General features: G+C 42.4%; 1 protein-coding gene across 16 annotated transcripts in view; it reads right to left on the bottom strand.

Moving 5' to 3' along the window:
• Positions 1-18,779, bottom strand: part of LOC105927933 (collagen alpha-1(XXV) chain) — a 242,659-nt gene that overhangs the window by 42,092 nt on the left and 181,788 nt on the right. For 15 of the 16 annotated variants that reach the window (XM_036146555.1, XM_036146565.1, XM_036146553.1 and 12 more), the window contains 5 exons: positions 18,032-18,076; positions 13,997-14,041; positions 12,933-12,959; positions 7,954-7,998; positions 590-622 (listed from right to left, as the gene is read on the bottom strand). In XM_036146555.1, coding sequence (XP_036002448.1) covers positions 590-622; positions 7,954-7,998; positions 12,933-12,959; positions 13,997-14,041; positions 18,032-18,076 — 195 coding nt within the window. The remainder of the gene's footprint in view (positions 1-589; positions 623-7,953; positions 7,999-12,932; positions 12,960-13,996; positions 14,042-18,031; positions 18,077-18,779) is intronic. The other variant, XM_036146558.1, reaches the window with a different exon arrangement.

The raw sequence follows: 18,779 nt of genomic DNA on the forward strand, positions 1-18,779 counted from the left end.
AAAGGCTCTTAAACTTCAGAGATAAACTTTTTTTTTTTTTTCAGGGGTGATGTGGGTTTTCATCCAGGACAGCACTGTCAGGAGGCCATTAAAACTGAACTTTGGATCTGATTCAAGCATCGTTTTTAGCACTAATATTAAAAGTTTATTCACTTTTCTTTAACGGCTGCATTTGAGCTGTTAAAAAACAAAAATACTTACCATGTCAAACTTGGATTGGCAATTCTTCAGCAAAAAGAGACTTTTTTTTCAAACCATAGTTTTACATTTATTAAATATTTGCATGTGCAAACACACACAAAAAAACAGCCTTTTTAAATTTTTTTGTAGCATAGGAAACCCAGTATGCGTTTGATAGGCGCTCAGAAAGCCTGACAAAAACTACTGATAGGAGTAGTGAAAGGTAGTTTCATTTTCCCTTTACGTTGACATCCCATCTATTCACCTGTATACCTAATGATAATTAGCATAACCCCTTGAATGTGTTGTTTGTGGTGGTGCTGAGATGATTTAAACTGCAACTGGTTCCAACTGAGAGTCTCAAATAGGAGCCACACTAAAAAAACAAGAGGAGGTGTTTAGGACTTACCTTGATGCCTGCTGCAGAGGAGCCTGCATCACCCTAGAGGGGGAAAATACATAAATATGAAGAGGCATCACTTAAACCCAAATAAAAAAAAAAATTACATATCAGGGCAAAGGTGCTAAAAGCGAGTTCAAAGGAAACTAATTTACTGAGCGATGCCAAACAAAACCATGAGATGTCTTTGCGGTGAAAACCGTGAGGAAATCCAATCAGGAAGGCGGCTGATTTTCTGTTTAAAACAACGAAAGACGGACTTCAGCTTCCCACAGAGCTCTGATGCAGCGTTTCGGAAAGGGCCTCGGAGCTGGAAATCATTTCGGTGTTTTTAACATGTCACAGCGCAGCTGCTCAGTGATCGTGACACGAGAGGTGAAATCTAACACTATAATAGGAAAATCCACAGTAAAGGAGGTTATAGGGCTTTGATAGATGTACTGTAACCGCTCAAAATGTACACTTCTCCAGGTAATCTATTGAACTGGACGGACACAGAGCTACTTATGTTGCGTTATTTATTTGTTTTCTCTGCCAACAAAGCCGCCCAGACGTCCAGAAAGCGAGGCCCTGGGCTACGCATCGCGTTACGACTACGGTGTGCCGTTAAAGCAGACATAAAACAAGGGGCCAATGAGTGTAATTACGGGCGGTTGGTGGGAAAAGGGAGCAGGGAGGCGGAGACTCGCTGCCTTCGGCTCTGGTGTGGACTCTGCGGTTTCCCCTGCACATACGCCTCGCGCTCAGAAGTCACAGCAGGAATGCATCTCGCCTTCAGCTTTTTATGGGAATCATTATGATGCAGGGCGTACAAGTCGGTGTTTAATTGCAGCTCATTTTCCTTTTCTTTTTTTTTTTTTTTTGTACTTTCTTCTCTCTCACTCTCTTTGCGGCAAACTGCGTCACTCTTTGCATCTGCGCTTCTTTTTGCACACTCGGGGATTCCTCTATGAGCAGCCCAAAACATGCTATTCAGCTTTATGAGCCTTTTCACAAGTTATTTTACGTTCAGATCCAAGTAGATAGATTTTCAGGGTCTTGCTGCAAATTTAAGCTAATGGGTTATGTTTTAATGGCGATTGCGAATAATTTTACAACGATCAAACAGAAATGTTTCCGCCCCATGCTTTAGGGGCTAGGTTTGATGTTGTGGTCCACCGAAAGGCGCCCAACGAAAACGGGCGAAGCTTGTAACAGGGCCTTATCGAACGCAAAAAAACAAACACGCAAATCGGAAGTTGGTTTTCACCTGTTGCTCGCTGGCAGAGACGTTCACATCTGCACCTCATTCCCACATCTCTCGCAAAAGGAGAACCAAGAAAAGATCTCGCCTCGTAAAGCTCACGAGCGAAACGTGTTAGCGACGTTCGCAGCACAAACAATGCTTTTCCCACAATTAACCACAGCAGGACCACACCATTGCGGAGAGGGGGGGAAAAAAACAACCCAAAAAGGACATTTATGGGGCATTTTTTACACGAGAAGCTCAGCATTAGGCCTACTTCTGCAGCGGCACCGGAGGATTCTGCACAGGCGATTAACACTTCAGTCCCTTCAGCCGCTTCTGTCACGACACATGCAAACACGGGCGACACTGAGCTCGAGAGCCCGGCGAGAGTTATGGCCGCGCTTTAATCTCTTCCAAATGTACGGCCGTGTGAGATGGAGGGGAAAAAGGGCGGTGGAGCTGGGAGGTAAAGTGGAGGTGTGGCAGAGAGAGAGAGAGAGAGAAAGTGCTGAAACGTCCCATCTGGGTCAATTACCAAGTGGAGGCTGCAGAGCCGCGATTTAACCGCAGGGCTGAGTGAGACGGAGAGCTGTCGCCGCGGCTCCTTCATTACGGGCCCCCGGACCTGTCGCCGCACGCTGCCGTTCAAAGATAATGGCCCGAAGGTCTCATAACGCACGCTTTGGCAAATCGGGGGCCTTTTCCCCCAGCTGTTTGCTTGGACGGCAAGACGCGCAAATGAGATGGAGGGAATTAATTCGGGAGCACTGGAGGCGCGATGCGTATCGTGCCAGCGCGGCCCTCAAACATGGCCCTCGTTCAACTTTACGGCCGTTCAGAAGAGACGAGCAAATGCGGAGGTCTCAGCTAAACCGAGCTAAATTACATGTGGTGTTTGTTTCTTCGAATGTGGGTCGGTACTGATGACCTTTAGGATATTACGATTATTTTTTGCCACCACGCTCAGAGCCTACAACTTCCACAAAGCAGAGCGACACTTTGATGAGGTTCATTTAGCTCTAAAAAAAAAAAAACCTAAATGTTTTTTTTTTTTTTCTATCTGCAACTTTTCAAACAAGATGAGTCACAGTTAATTTCACACCTAGTTAAATACTTAGACGTTAAATGGCTCAGAACTAAAGCTTTCAGCTGCGGTAATGATTGGGTTTAAATGCGGCCAGAGAGAGACGCGCAGACACAGCCGGAAACAGCCATTTCCTCTGCTGATGGCGGCAGCACAGCAGGTGATGTCCTGTGTGTGCGTGTGTGTGTGTGCGTGTGAGATAAATATTAACAGTGGTGGAAAATAAGAAGAGTTGCTCTAAACGCCAAAGCACTGACACATTCGCAACTTCTGTCCAGACAACGACAGAGAAAATGAGCCCATTACTCCGAGAAGCAGCTGTGAAGATCGTGGTAACTCTGGAGGGGCTGCAGACATCACGGCTCAGGTTGGAGAATAGTGAGAAAAATGCCATTAAGAGCCTATTTCTTTCTTTTTTTTTTTCTTTTTTTTTTGCTCTTTTTTTATTTGTTTTTCTAGCATGCTGTTGCCTGCATTTCTTGTGGTCAAATTCCTACAATTCCCACACTTTGTGCCAGTGGGAATGTGTGTGATTAGCTGGCTGAGCTGAGTTTCTTTTCCAGCATGCTCCCACCGCACACCTGAGCTCCTGTTTAAAGTTTGCCAGAAGCCATGAGGGAACACAACAATCACAAAAGACTAAAATTAAACTTTTGGGTCTGCTATGTGTGGCTCCTCACATCACCCTGAATACATCAACCCATTGGGATGGATGGCCCTAAAGGAGGTTCACCTCCTGCAGGTCAACAAATGGCCTAGTTAAAGTCCAGAACTAAATTCAATTGACAGTCTGAGACTTTACTAAACGTCGTCTCAGGGGGGGCTGAATAGAATTGCACCACCACATTGTTTAAGATCTTGTTGGTAAAACAAGAAAAAATGAAAACCATGTATGTTCACGACTAGGCACAACTTTGTTTTGGTCTGTCTCTTAAACATCCCAATAAAATACCCCAAAGTTATATTTGGAGAGAATAAACTCATTTGCATATAGCTGCTAGCAGAGATTTTACATCTAGAGCAGGCGTCTGCAACCTGCATCTCCGACCATATAAAATGCCTCTTAATAATTTTTTCCAAAATGTAGTTAAAATCCCTTTTTATGGATCCGGCTGTGTCCAAATGTTGCATGTTCAATTCAGTTATATGTATATAGCACCAATTTACAACACATGTCATCTTAAGGCACTTTACAAAGTCAAATTCAATCAAATCATCCTGATTGGTCAAAAAGCCAATAGAAACCCAGTAGATTCCATCAAGTCTTATTGAGCAGCATTCACTCCTCCTGAAAGAGCGTAGAGCCACAGGGAGAGTCGTCTGCGTTGTTGATGGCTTTGCAGCAATCCCTCATACTGAGAATGCATGAAGCGACAGTGGAGAGGAAAACTCCCAGCAAAATCAGTCTACATTGATTTGATTCAATGTAATGCTACAACTGTTGCATGTGGGTTAATTTCTGGAGTTTGACCAGCAATGAGCCAGGGGTTCTTGTTTATGTGAAGAGAGTAGCTGCTAGCCCGGCTAACACAGCTAGCATTGCTTAATGCAGCCCGGCGGTATTGAGAGCTGCCCACCGTGATCCTCGTGTGCATTCAATGCATTCTCTTTTTGACATAAAATGCCAAATATAAACCAATAATTGGTCTGGTGCTTAGATTTTGGAGGCAGATAGAGGCGTGGCCTGCCACACATCTTGCTTTGATCTAGAGGCAGTGGTCAACAGCGCACCTAGTGGTGAAATGTTGCTTATTGCTCCTCTAAAAAGAGCTCCATCAACATTAAACAGGAGGGGTTTTTTTTGCTGCCAATATAATCCCTCATAAGAGATCTGTTCATACTTGGTTTGTGTTTGCTGATTATCATCTGGCTTATTGTTGCTGTTAAGGTCTTTGCCGATCTTTACTATGCAAAATGACCGATTCCACATATATAGGTTTATCTTCAAAAATAACCTTTAATACAACTGGTCTGTCCTGTCATTTTGAACCCTGCATATGCAACAGCCTATAACCAGTATCCCCTTTGTTTCGGGAAAACCGTGGCTGACTGTCGTTTTCCTCACCGCTCTGTGCTCCCTGAGGTCTCTGAGCTCAACATAACAAAGCGTATACTGTCTCACCTCTCACTTAGTGTTTCCACATTTTTTTTTCCTGCAGTGCGTGCTGCGTATTGTTAACTTTGGCAAGCTCAGCCTAGAGGACTGAGGATGCCCTCCACCCCTCTCATGTCTCTCTGCTTTCTCCAACCAGCAGTGCTGCAACGCTGCCTTTGCGGATGAGCAACTGATCAGACAAAAAAAAAAAAAAACCCTCTGATGACAGGGGCCCTGCTTGTGCATACATTTTCTTCTCCCGTGCTGAATTTCAATCAGACATGTGTTAAACTCATCTGAAGGTATCTTGATTGAGGCTATTCTTTCCATATGTTGTGCGCTATGTTAAATATAACATCTAACCTGATGTTGACAGATTGAGATGATGTAACCTTATCCGTCTTATCTCAAACGGCGCCCCACTGTGGATCCAAAATGTGCACCGTAAAGAAATGTCAAATTTTAACGTGACCTGTTCCATGTTTCGATAAACGGAAAATCTAAAAGCTAAAAAAGGTGAAACAACCTGGTTCTGTGATTTTAAATTCTATTTTGTTGACCTTTAGATTAAGTTTTAGCGTTTAATCTTCTTCTATACCATCAATTAAAGTGAATCGGATTGAGCTGAAACTAATTAAACCACCCTTTTCCTATAATTAGCAGATCGTCATCCTTTAGCTAGGGTCAAACTATGTAAAGGGTCCACAGAGGATCCGCTGGATCTCATTGTACAAAGGTATCAGTCAGGGGAAGAAAAAAACGCAAGCCAGGCTAAACTCTCCAAAAACACTGTGGTTAAATGTGGTATGACCTATTATAACCAAAATGTAACTTTTAGGCAAAAATTCCCCAAAAACTGCACCATGCCTCGTGGAAACAACACCAGACCCAAAGAGAAACATGGTGGTAGCAGCATCATGTTCTAGAGATAAGCAGAACTTTTGGGTTTTGGGACGGTCAAAATCCAAATACAGTGGCGTGAAAAACTATTTGCCCCCTTCCTGATTACTTTTTTTCCCCCCCATGTTTGTCACACTTAAGAACATCAGACATATTTAAACATTAGTCAAAGACAACACAGGTGAACACAAAAGGCAGTTTTTAAAGGGAGGTTTTTATTATTTTGTGGGTAAAAACTTTAGGGGACGATCACTTTGCCACTTCGGATCCCCCACCCCATCCCTTAATAATAACAAATCATTTAAAAACTGCATTTTGTGTTTACCTGTCTTATCTTTGACTAATATTTAAATTTGTTCGACGTTCTGATGTGAGAGAAACATGCACAAAAATAAGAAACAAGGAAAAAAAAATTTCACACCACTGTACCTGTCAGTTTTGAACCAAACAATATCTGCTAGAAAGCAACACAGTGAGTCCAAGCATGCATCCAAATAATAATAATAATAAAAAAATGGCTATGCAGATTTAATAATAATGCTTCCAGAATCCAGAACCAGACAGAAAATCTGTGGTGACACATAAACAAATCTAGATGTAGCATTCAGTTATACTACCAAGGAAGACCTGATGTTGAGATTAAAGCAAAAGGTGCTTAGGACAACAGATCAATTGAAGAATGTGTGCAACCAGGGTATTGCTCCTTTTTTATTATATTTCTGCCAGAAACATACTGATTTTTCTGCTGAATTACTCAGGATCTAGGTGTGAAAGTATATCTTTTCACCATGGTCTCATTTTTTTTTTTTTACGTCTGTATGTACACTTTTGCTGCCAACTGTATTTCTAATTCTTTACAGTAACCCTCCCTGGGACGTGCACTTCAAGGATGACCGCTAACTTCAACTCCTCCAGCAAAAAAAAATAAATATAAAAAACGATCGCTATTATTGCACAAAGGTACGGCGGATCAAAGCGTCACACGAGCCGCAAAGTTTTATCACCCTCACGCCCACCTTCCCGTTTTGTTCATTCTGTTTTTCCACAGATGGTATCTTTCATCTGTTCCCCTAGAATTGTATCCTTCCTCGGCTGCCGAGTTCGGCACCCTTTTAAAAACCGCAGCGGCCATAAAGCGAGAGGTTATCAAAGTTGTTCTCCGCCGAACAGCAATAAATTGGCAGTGACATTTTGAGTACACTGCTTCCACTTGGCTGCCGGTCTGTGAGTTACACTTTGTTTTCATACCTAGCAGTATTCAGAGCAAAAAAAAAAAAAAAAGGAAGCATCTCCGGTGCATAATACATCAAAGTGTTTAGGGCTGGCTGTCTTTGGAGCGGCAATTGTGTTACCACTTTTTTGGCAATCTTTGAACAATCTTTAGCCTTTCCCAGAAATGAGGAGCTGAATCGACATTTTCACGTAATGGTTTATTCAAATCAATAATGGCATCCCGAAAACGCTTTAAAACAAGTTTGCGGGGCAACGGGGTCCAGTTTCTGTTGTGAGCTCATAAAATTGAAATAAGGCTGCAGTCTGTTTTCATGAACGCTGCTTTAGCGGGAGGGGGGGGGGGTAAAAACAGCAAAGGCAACGTGGTGAATTTGGCGATAGAAAGAATAATGGCTCTGAACATGTCGCCTTTACAGAAAAACAAAATCATGTTGGACGGAGACGTCTGTCTATTCAGCAGAGCTCGGTTCTGCCCGTTGTTGAAAATGGATCTCAGTATGACAAGCTGTCTCTATGATAAATGGTCCCCCCGGATAAATGGAAGAAAAAAAAAAGAAAAAAAGAAATAGCATCAGTAGATTGTCGAAATTAGGTTCACATATAACGCATTAACAAATCAAGGACTGGGATGATTGCTTTTATTCAGCCATCACGACTGTTTTGTTGATGGCACATGACCTCAGCTGCCTCTGGTGGTCTTCAGAGATCCCATCTCAGATGGCTAACATTAACTTTGAGTAATGTTTATTGGCCAAAGCCAGACCGTCTACTACTGCTTCTCTGGGCAGCTTCCAAGACATAAACAGAGAGGAGAAATGAAATAAATGACATACCTTCTCGCCCGTGTCACCTTTGGGTCCGTCTTCACCCATGTCGCCCTGCGATGAGATCACATGAAGTCATGTTCAGCCACTTTTCACCATGCAGGAATGAATCGCGGCTGAAAAAAACTGATGGTTTAAATACGGCTGTTGCGTCGGGCGCACAGTAGGACAGATTTTTCTGTCTGTGACTGACTGCCACGTTAAACAGCGTAACAGACGCTGGCGGAGAAGGCCAAGAACGCTGGAGCCAAAATTAAGTATCATTACCATACAAATGCGTGGTAATGGCCCTTTATCTTCACTTTGGTCACTGAGTCATCCCATGTGTTCCAGGGATGGCTGATTTCAGGTGATGTAATGCGCTCTGCCGGGGGGAGCGCGGGGGTCCGAAACTCTTGGCATCGACAACTGCAGCACGGATAACTAAATTCGCTACCCTGGCTCTAAATGCCAGAGCTGTTTTCTATCCATGCCTGATGCATAGCTAAACGACTAGCAAGGTTGTTGTTTTTTTAACCGGTTTTCTCATTCTCATCTGAACTAGAAACTGGCCTTTGGATGAAAGCGTAAACATTCGTGAAAAGACCTCTATGGGTACCGCCAAAAGGCTGATGTCATGGTAACGTATTGGGACGGTATGGAAAAGATTGACGTCTGAAAGGAGAAGCGTTGGTTGGCAGTCTATCCCGTTTCAAGCAGTGGGCAACTGTGCACATGATTAATGGTCAAAACACATTAGCAGCGTGCCGTAAATGATGGCAGCCAGAACCAGTGGAGCTTAACCTGCGGAGATGATGGTGGACTTAAAAGTAAGTAAAATATTCTTAAAATTTGTATATTTTTCCTTGATTTGAGCAGCTAAATAAGACTATCTGCCAATGGAATGAGAATTTCTACCCCTAAGATAAGATAATTAGACATCCTGCACTTGAAATAAGATGATGGAGATGAATTGTGCTTATTTTAAGTGCAAAAATATTATTCTATTGGCAAATAGTCTGATTTATCAGCTTAAATCAATGAAAAATACAATATTTTCAAGAGGATTTTACCTACTTTTAGTTCCCTTTTTGCAGTGTGTCTGCTGTGGATCACTTCCAGATCTTAGAAGCCGCCTTTTCTCAGGTCCTGAGAAGGTCCTCACACATGGGCACCATTTATAAAAAGGCCCAGCAGAGACTGAACTTCCTGGGGCAACTCAAGAGGTTCAACCTTCCCTAGGAGCTGCTGGCCATCTTCTCCACTGCCATCATTCAGTCTGTCCTGTATCCGTCCATCACTGTGTGGCTCAGCTCGTCCACAGAACCAGACGGGTCCAGACTGGAACGAACAATTAGGTCTGCAGAGACGATCCTCAGGGCTGACCTTCCCTCTATCCACTGCCTGCACAGGTCCAGGTCCAGGGTCAGGAAAAGGGCAGCTAACTTCTCTGCAGACCCCACACATCCTGAACACAAACTGTTTAAATGTTTACCTTCAGCTTGGCGCGACAGGCGGCTATTTACAAAAAAACAGCGCCACTGAGACGATTTCATCCCCTGATGAACACCATGAACACCTTTCAGCCTGAGTAGTCAGCTACGTCGCCGTGAAACAAAATAAGCACATTGCATTACCTTTCTGCCTTTCTTTTTTGTTTTCTGATATAAAAAATAAATATTATAGGCTAAGCCTACATGTACATGTTCTTTTCATTCTTTGTTCTAATCTATGTATGCTTAATAGCTGTATGCTGTGAGCATTTGAAACCAAAGTCAGATTTCTTGTTTCTACACACAGTCTTGGCAAATAAAGCGGATTCTGAAAACACAATAATTTTAGTTGTAATAAGTCAGACCGGTAGATTCAGACTGCTGTCTCAGCAACAAGCCGACCAACCTCTGTTCAGCTTTCCCTGCTTCTCAAAAGGTAATTTAGTTTGATGCGCCCTATGTGTGATGTGGGACACAACTGATTCTCATCTTTTGAAGGGCTTCACCGCCGCGTTGGCATTTTGTTTTCACTTTTTCCCAGTAAATATTACCTGACCAAACACACTGCTTGTTATTCTGATTTCATTTCTCCTTTCGAGATGATTTTTATAAGCTGTGATTTTTATTTTGTGGAATTCACCCCAAAGGTGGAACTAATAAAACTACATGTTCATTAGCTTGTGGCTGTACTGCATGACACACATGTGCAAATCTCCAAAGAGGTTTTATCTTTTTCAATGGCCACTGTGTTTGGAAACAACATAATGGAAATTTCATGGATATTAGAAGAAAAAAATCTTTGTCATTGCAAATGTACATTCCAACAAAATTTGTCTTCAGCATTAACCCCCCCTTAGGAAGCAGTGGGCAGCTTTCCAGTGCCCACTAGTGCCAGGGATCATTCTGGGTCTAAGGGTTTTTCTCAGGGACCCATAGTGGCAGTCTGCGGGGTTCAAACTGGATACTTGCAGCCTTTTAAGAACACAAGCACACTTCTCTAACCACTAGGCCACCACTACCCCCCCCCCCCCATTAAAACTGTCCTTTCTCGACTAAATACTTACACAACCTAGACATGTCTTGTTAAACGTCAATTTTCAGGAAGCTAATGAGCTAAATTACATTGCTCAAAAAAGGGAATGTAAAGGAGCACGTTTTAATCAGAGCATAAGATCAGGTCAGTTAAACATCTGGATTATTGATCATTTGTCAGGCCGGTAGCAGAGCGGGTTGTTAATCAGCGTCAGCTGTTCGGGTGTTAATGACATTAACAACAGGTGCACTAAAGGGGGGAAAAAATGAGACGACCCCAAGAACAGGAACGGTTTAGCAGGTGGAGGCCTTCCTCGCTTTCTTTGACTGCTTTTCAGTAGTTTTGCATTTGACACCATCCGTCATCTCATAAGGAGCGTGCCCCGACGTTGTCATGCATGCATATAAGGCCGTGGGGGCCATAGAAACTACTGAGCACCATTTGGAGTTGCTGCAATGACATTTCAGCAAATGGGACTAGCCTGCCTCATCAATTTTTTAAGTTTCACTTTCTCTGTAATTTTGGATTAAGCCATCTATGGGTTGATCGTTTTCATTTTCATCAAATGATGTGGCATCCTTTTGTTCCCATTACCCGTTCTATCGCAGCATGGATATCCAGCAGCATCAGTTTTCTTTTTTTCCCCCCAATTGAGATCTCAAAGTGTCTGGTATGCAAACAACTAGCATGAAGAGAATTGCTCAACATTGATGTGTGAGTTAGCTATTTAGCATTTACCGCTCCAAAGAGTATCTCTGCTTAACATATTAAAGCCTAACAAACATTCAAATAAGCAAGTGAGCAAACATGCTTTGCGTATTTTAAAAATTCCTTTAAAAAAAAAATAAAACAAGCCTGTCTGAAAGCACTCAAATTTTAAGAATACAAAAATTAATTATTGACAAAAGAATTAAAAAAGCCGTTGACATTTTTTTTGTGGAAATTCAGAACCATGAGATACTGAACAAGTGTAACACAGAATCATCGCATCACAACGTCGATGCAGACGATGTTGTACATTTTGTCTGCCGGTTAATTGGTTTGTAGCCAAAGCTCAAAAACAACAGTCCACGCTGACATGCAAGGCTCCTCTAAAACATGAAAGCTTCTGGTATTTGGTCCAAGTCCTTGCTCTGTCTGACAGCAAACCAGTCATTTCACTTTTCATAAATCCAAATGGTTTTCTCTAGACTCCAAATCATTCACTGACTTAGGAGGTCTGTGGCTATGGTATCAAAGCGTGTTTCCTTGTGTAAATTATTGAGGGATAACCTAAAGAAAGAAAAAAAAAAAAGCTTACTGTAGCAGTTTGTCTCCTTGACATGTGTGTTTTTCCATCAAGAAATCTATATGTTGGAAGGGAAAATGACTACGAGCACGGAGTAAGTATCATAACAATTTAGTTTCCTGAATTCGCCCGCTGGCTCTTGAGCAGGAGAACAAAGCCAAAGGCTACAATTTATATTGACAATACTGGCGTCACTTCAGAGGCGACTCTCAGCTTGGAGGTTCGGACCCTCTGAGAGGGCTGACAGCTCTGGAAATTAACTAAAATTACGTTCCGCTGAACAAATAAATTAATTTCTAAAACTTCACTCACAGAAAGTCATTTTTTTTTCGGTGTGTTCTTTTGTCCTTAAAAAAAACAACAAAGCTGATGTTGGGTCTTTTTTAAAACTAATCAGAGAGGTGAAGTTATCTTGAGACGACAGGGTCATAAAGAGGTGCAGTTACTCCTGGTATGAAACGAAGACTTTAGAATCAGCGTATTGAGTGTGTGAAGGCCTGGAAATTGGCCTTGTACAAACTGAGTCACTGGAAACCAGTCTACCTTCTCAAACCGCTGATTTATGCTCATGACTTTCTGAATCGCCGTGATCCTGCATCGCTGGAGTCTGCCGGGTGCAGTTTCAGTAACAGCACATCGGGCGGCTATTTGCATCCAGCTAATTCTCCGCAGGACACCCGTAATGTGCGAGCAGCGGTTGCTATGACATTGTTCCCACAAAAGCCTCAATGTTACAGTGAAGCAGGTATGCTGGCGGTGGAGAATCGGATTCGACTCGAAAACAAGAGCCCGAGGGCCAATTTTGTGGTCGATAAAGCCCACTGAATCATCAGTTCCTTTCCTGATCGCTGCTGACTTGGTCGGTGTTTACACCTCCCTCTCTAACAAGACCAAGTTATGGCACAATTACGATCAAGGAATGGAGAGAGCACAACGGGTTTTCCTCCGGGAGGCCTATTTTTTTGGAACCTGCAAAGGGCCATTGCCCAGAACTGGAGAGACTGGGTGCAGTTTTTATGACTCATTTAATCGCCGGCTAACGGATGGCCAGATCTTCGATGGGAGTCACCTTTGAAAACACAAGCTGGAGTTGTGAGGCGTAATAGCAGAGCTGCCATCATTTCACCACAAAGACTATTCTAACACATGGTGGGATACTTAGAAGGTTGTGTGGGGATCTGAGTTATTACTTTACCTTTTCACCCTGTTCTCCCTTTTCACCCTGTTGGAAAAGAAAAGGAGAGAATTAGACACAGGACAGGTCACGGGGGTGGGGTGGGGGGGGGGGTATTTGGGCAGAGCTGCAACTATGCAAGTTTAGATTGCGTCTGGGGTTAAATTCGTGTTAGATTACAGAAACAGCATAGCTTCTTGCCTCCCGGCCTATGAAAGTTGGCTTTTTCTAAATGATCATTCATACAACTGTCCTCTGTGAAACTTTGCAAACTGCAGCTCCGACGATTTAAAATAACATTGCAATATTTACAACCAGCTTTAGCCACAATGATGTCTTCATGCTTAATGATGGGGGTGGGGGGGTGGGGAGGCCTTCTAAATGTGTATCTGACCAAACAAATGTCAGTGCAAACACACAAGCCACATACAATGGGCAAAACATATGACGACAAGGTAAAAAAGACCAACCTTTTAAAAAGGGGCCCCGTCAGGTACCATGACTTTAGGAATTTCTACGCCAGTAGCTCTACCTGGCTGCATACAAAGGTTTTCCAATTACATCATTGCACCCCGTTGGCTTATTATATTTTATTTCTGTGCTTTATTTTTGATCTATTTGTTAGTAAACAAATCGCCTGCCACAACAAGACCACAAGACTGGAGGTACTATATTGAGCCAAGAGAAGATAAGGAGAAGCTATGGTGCGTTTAAACAACGGCCAGTCGAAAAAAAGAGGAAATGTCCAAGACCAAGTGTGGAAACGCTTGGTCTTGGACCACGCCGAGTTGTCACTTTACTGCGAGGCATTGCAGGACGGTCTACTGGCTCTTACAGTAGCTGCGTCATTTGTCGCCATCTTGCTTTCTGATAGCTCTGCGGTGCTACTGGCACAACTATGTTTTCGTCCGCTGCAAAAGTTCTTTTCATGCACAAAAGCACTAAGTACATACTATCAGGACGAATGCTTGGCCTAAACAGTTTTGCTTTTTGATAGTCATAGTACGTGACAAGGCCCCCTTTAAGCAGAAATAAAAGGTTACGTTAAAAGGAATAAGAGCACACAGAAAAGGTGTGCACCAGACCTTGGCCCCTGGGATTCCGTCCCGTCCTGGGATTCCAACATCTCCCTATTGACAGCACAACACACAGCAGCTGTATTCAGTGTGCCCTTTATGAAGGTTTGAACTGCAGTTTAAGGTCTGGAGATACATGATGCCATGTTTACAGTGTATGTTCTGTTTATTCCAAACTAATAATAAATTGTTGATTGTGCAACCCGTTCAGATAAAAGAATGAACAAAGCTATAACCATTAGCCAAGTAGTCACAGTTTTGGTTCTTGAAAATTAGTATAAGAGGAAAGCCAAGTACTTCTGGTTCTGTTGGTTGTAAAACTTTAACATCCCTGCAGCTCGAAACGGTGAAACCGACCTCAGCGCATCTGTTGCCGAAAGTAATTAACCCCCTGACATCTGCGAGCCTACCACATCATTACCTTTTCTAGAGAAGTAGCTACGTCTGAAGCCAGACGGGCAGGTCTCACCAGATGAAGCCCCTTATAAATGTGGCTAGGACGGAAAGTACAAGGCTTCCGCGTTTTGATTAAAAACGGCAGTAAGTAGCTCGGAAATTAATCAAACTGCAAGAAAATATAAACTCAGCAGTAAGCCATTTCGTTTCATCGCCATAAATACAATGCTCGTTGATGTTATCCCTGCGTTTCCCATCCTAGTTTTCATTTTCAGCCCAACGTTCCTGATTTATTGAAGCCTTGGGGTAAAGATCAGCGCGCATGATCCATGTGTGGAACCCCCACCCCCACATCCACCCCACCCCCTTCGCCTCACCGCCACCACAGCGGTGATGATACTCCATGAGCTCTAGGACTCTGCCTCATTCATCAGACCGCATATGGGAGTCATTGACATAATGATGATGCTGTACCGCAACGACTATGATGGAGTCTGATTAAAAACTAATGCTGATAAGGTTTGCCTAGCCGATCAAGTCCCCCCCCTCTTCCACCCCTCAGTGGGTATCGCTGTCAGATCAATAGGATGTCTGACAGTCAACCTGCCACTGCAGAGCGATCAGTCTTCAACTGCCTTCGAGTTCAACTTTCTGCATGAATGAGGCTTACATACCATAACAGACTGTTTTATAGATGGATTGCACAGCTCTGGAGTTCTATTTCATGGCTGCTGGCGAACCCAACTCATTTCACAAGTGTGGAATTAAGCCTCCAGCTTTAGCCGTTTCCAGGGTTTGTACGGCTTTCACGCGGCAAGGAAGCTCCTTTACTTCTGGTTCCTATTATAGCGACGCAGGCCTCTTTACCAATGTGTGCTTTGAGATTAAAAAGATGGCGCCTCCTCATTCGTTCACGTCGTTTAAACCTTTGTTTATTTTGGAGAAAATATTATCCCGCCCCCACCCCCATCTTTTTTCTTCCTGCCCCGTTTTGCAAAACACCTGCACAGTGTCTCCTTTACTGGAGAGTGAACTGCAGAAATAAGCTCAGCGTGTGAACAGATTCACAGGCTTCCAAAACCGTACTCTGCGGTCAGGACATGTACTGTGGATGCGGCCCAGGGGTATTCTCCTAAATAGAAAATGGTTTAAAATTGTCAAAATGCATGTCGGTGCCCTTCTAATATGAATAGAGCTCCGTGAAGCTGAGATTGCGCTCAGTGCATGAGGATTTTCAGTCAGTTGTAAAAGCACAAAAAAAAAATGCATATGTATCACACAAAATTTTCAGATTTAACAGCTGAGCTTCCAGCTTTGTATAATGTACGTAAAAAAGGTTAACATTTTCTTTTGGCAAATCAAGTATGGGAAAAAAAAAACAAAGTATCAAATCCCACCCTATATTGTATTTCTAAAATAAAGAATTCCTCCAAGAAGCTAAATAAACATGTTCACTAATTAAGTGAAATACCGTATTTTTAAGACTATAAGGTGCACTTAAAATACAAACATTTTCTCAACAAATCATGGTGCGTCATAAATGTTTACCGTTGTGCTTACTGACCGATTTTATGTGGTACTATGCGCTCAAAAATCTGTTCAAATGTGTAAGTAGGACTTTGGTTTGCCACGAAGCCGGTCCGCTCAATGGCTATTAGGAGCATTACGGTACACTGTGTAACTACCTGATCGGACCCCTGAGCTGTCTACAAGACTGCCTGACTGTAATGTTGAAACTAGAAGTGCATTCATACTCGGGTGTAGTTCTCTCCACGGAGGTCCACACGTACTCAAGGCAGACTGCATGGACTCCACACTTGCAGGTACGTGTCACACAATAAACTTCTCGACGGTAAAAAGTCTTTACATCAAACTGTTTTATATGTGACACAGAGCTTGTTACACTGAGCTGCTCCAAGCAGGCGGTCTCCAAGATGCTCGGCATCACAGTCCCTCTCTGTTCTCACTGACAGGTGGGAGCCTGCTGGAAAAGAAACGGCTCTAGGTTCTCAGCTAGCTAATCAAATATTTTACCATCCGTTCCGCCACTTCAGCCCACTAGCAGAGATTGTGGGAATTGCAGGAATTTGCCACAAGAAATGTAGGCAACAGTACGCTGGACTATGAAGGGTAAAACTACCGCAGAGTCAACGCGGAGTCCGCCAAGATCACAGTATGCGCACAGTACACCCGAGTTTGTGGGAGTCTTTAGGCAGCCTGCAACAATAAACCTAGTAAGTTAATTCAATATAAAAGTTACGTTTATTTTTTCCCTATGTTAGAAACATGTCCTCCTGACAGAGACGGATAGCTCTCCCCCTCAGGAGGGCGCTCTGTAGGTGAAGGGGCAGAGTGATATTACACACTTGGGAAAAATGTTCATTGCACATTATGGTTTGAAAAATACGGTAGATTTCTGTGATATCTTTCCTGTTTGTGCTACAAAGTGCAAATTAAAAAACTAACATCTGTCTAGAGTGGTGATATTATTTAGCAGGATTTGTTAATACAGGTGGAGATCAGCCTCCAGAACCTACAGAGTGCAGGGTATTTATTAATCTACTTGCTAGGGATGACTTGCACATTTGGAAGGTAAATCAAAACAATGCCGAGGAGGAGGGAAAATCTTTTTTTCAGCATTATGAAAACAACAGTGGCAATTTTTCAAAAATCTTTAAAAAAAAGAGAAACTTCCCCACCGGATTGATAGTAAATAAGAAGGAACACCACTTCTTATCTTGCCATGAAAGATGTCCCATCTAAAAAGGGTCAAAAGGTCAAGAAATGAAGGGCACATCAGGTTCTGTCATGTGTATGAAGTATGAGATTTGTTAAAAGGCACTCCGATTACTTATATGTGTGAGCTACAGCCTAAGAACAGAGGATGTTACTGAAGGGTCACAACTGTCTCATGTTTTTATATACTTAATGATCACCTGCCCATCTTGGACTCAAACGTTGAAGCACTCTACACAGTCTATGACTGCTGCCCAATTGGTCAAGCAATTGTTGCAGAGCATCCAGTTAAGTTTAAACATATTCACGTGATAAATATTTTTGCACCAGTAAATGGTTACAACATTAACAACATCAAAACTCAAATGAAGATCCTCAGGATGACAAAGGCACTACGTGGCTAAAGAGTCAAAAGATAAATTCCCCACAAAATGCTGTTCCTTCTCTTTGTTTTGACAATATTTGCAATTTACACATAGTTATATAACTTATTGGGGTTATAAATGAAGTTAAATGGAAACAAGAGACAAGGAAAAGCAAAAAATTCTATCTTTGTTGTGGTTTCTATCATAGCAAAGAACAGCGGGCATGCACAAAGTATCCTTCTGCATTATTTTTAATATTCTTCGGAAAGGAAGTGCACATTGGCACACCAGAAACCAGAATTTATTTAAAAAAAGTCCTATTTGTAAAGATTCATTATTATAAAGTGCTAAAACTTTTCTGGGGGGGGGGGGGGGGTGCATGTGCAACATTAAAAATCCCCATTTTGGTAAATATCTGTGTTGGTGTACACACTTTGTGCAAGTTGAACCATAGAAACGTGAGGCAGACAAGCAAATGTGAGAGAATAAATATAAGAAAGACAAGATCATTATACAGAACACTGTTTCTTCGGATTAAAAATCTCACCTTCCGTCCATCAATTCCTGGGATACCAGGAGGCCCGAGTGAACCCTGGCAAAAATAAAAGAAAAAAGAAAAAAGCGAAGGCTTATAAATTCATTTAGATACATTTATCAATAAACACAGCAATACAAACTTTCTTTAAAAATCACCCTTTATGTCCAAAACACTGTTGTTTTAGTTAAATATAGATCTAACAATGCACAATCGGTCGTACCAGCCTTGTTTTCTTTATCACCCACAGATAATGCCGGAAAAATGACTATATCTGCTTGGTAAGGGTTGGATGTTGAGGCGCTCTTCCCCAGAGGGATTGCTTTTTATGAACTGATAATATCTTCATGATGAGTTCAATTTTCAACATGGTCAGAGCTGGAAAAGGCCAGTTTCTCAGGAGGTGGCTTTCTGCAAACGAAAAGCATCTCTAGCGCTCAACCTACATCTTTTATGAAACATTTTTTGTTCCTAAAGCAAGAAAAACAATTATCAAGTCTCAGTTTGGGGTAGCTTTGGCACCTTAGAGTCTTGTTGGTTTTGAGTAATTGAGGAGAGAAATTGAGACAACACAATGTCCCATGACGCAAAAAAAATGCATTAGGCAGGATTTACTGACAGGAAAGGTGAAGACTAAACAAAACTGACGATCCTGCAGAATATATAAAGATCCCCGTCACAAACAAAGCATCCCCCACAGATCGCCCTCACTCACTCTTACACGCTAAAACTTCAAACAATGATATAAAAAATGATATCC

Source organism: Fundulus heteroclitus, chromosome 14 (assembly GCF_011125445.2).
Source record: "Fundulus heteroclitus isolate FHET01 chromosome 14, MU-UCD_Fhet_4.1, whole genome shotgun sequence".
Lineage (NCBI taxonomy): Eukaryota > Metazoa > Chordata > Actinopteri > Cyprinodontiformes > Fundulidae > Fundulus > Fundulus heteroclitus.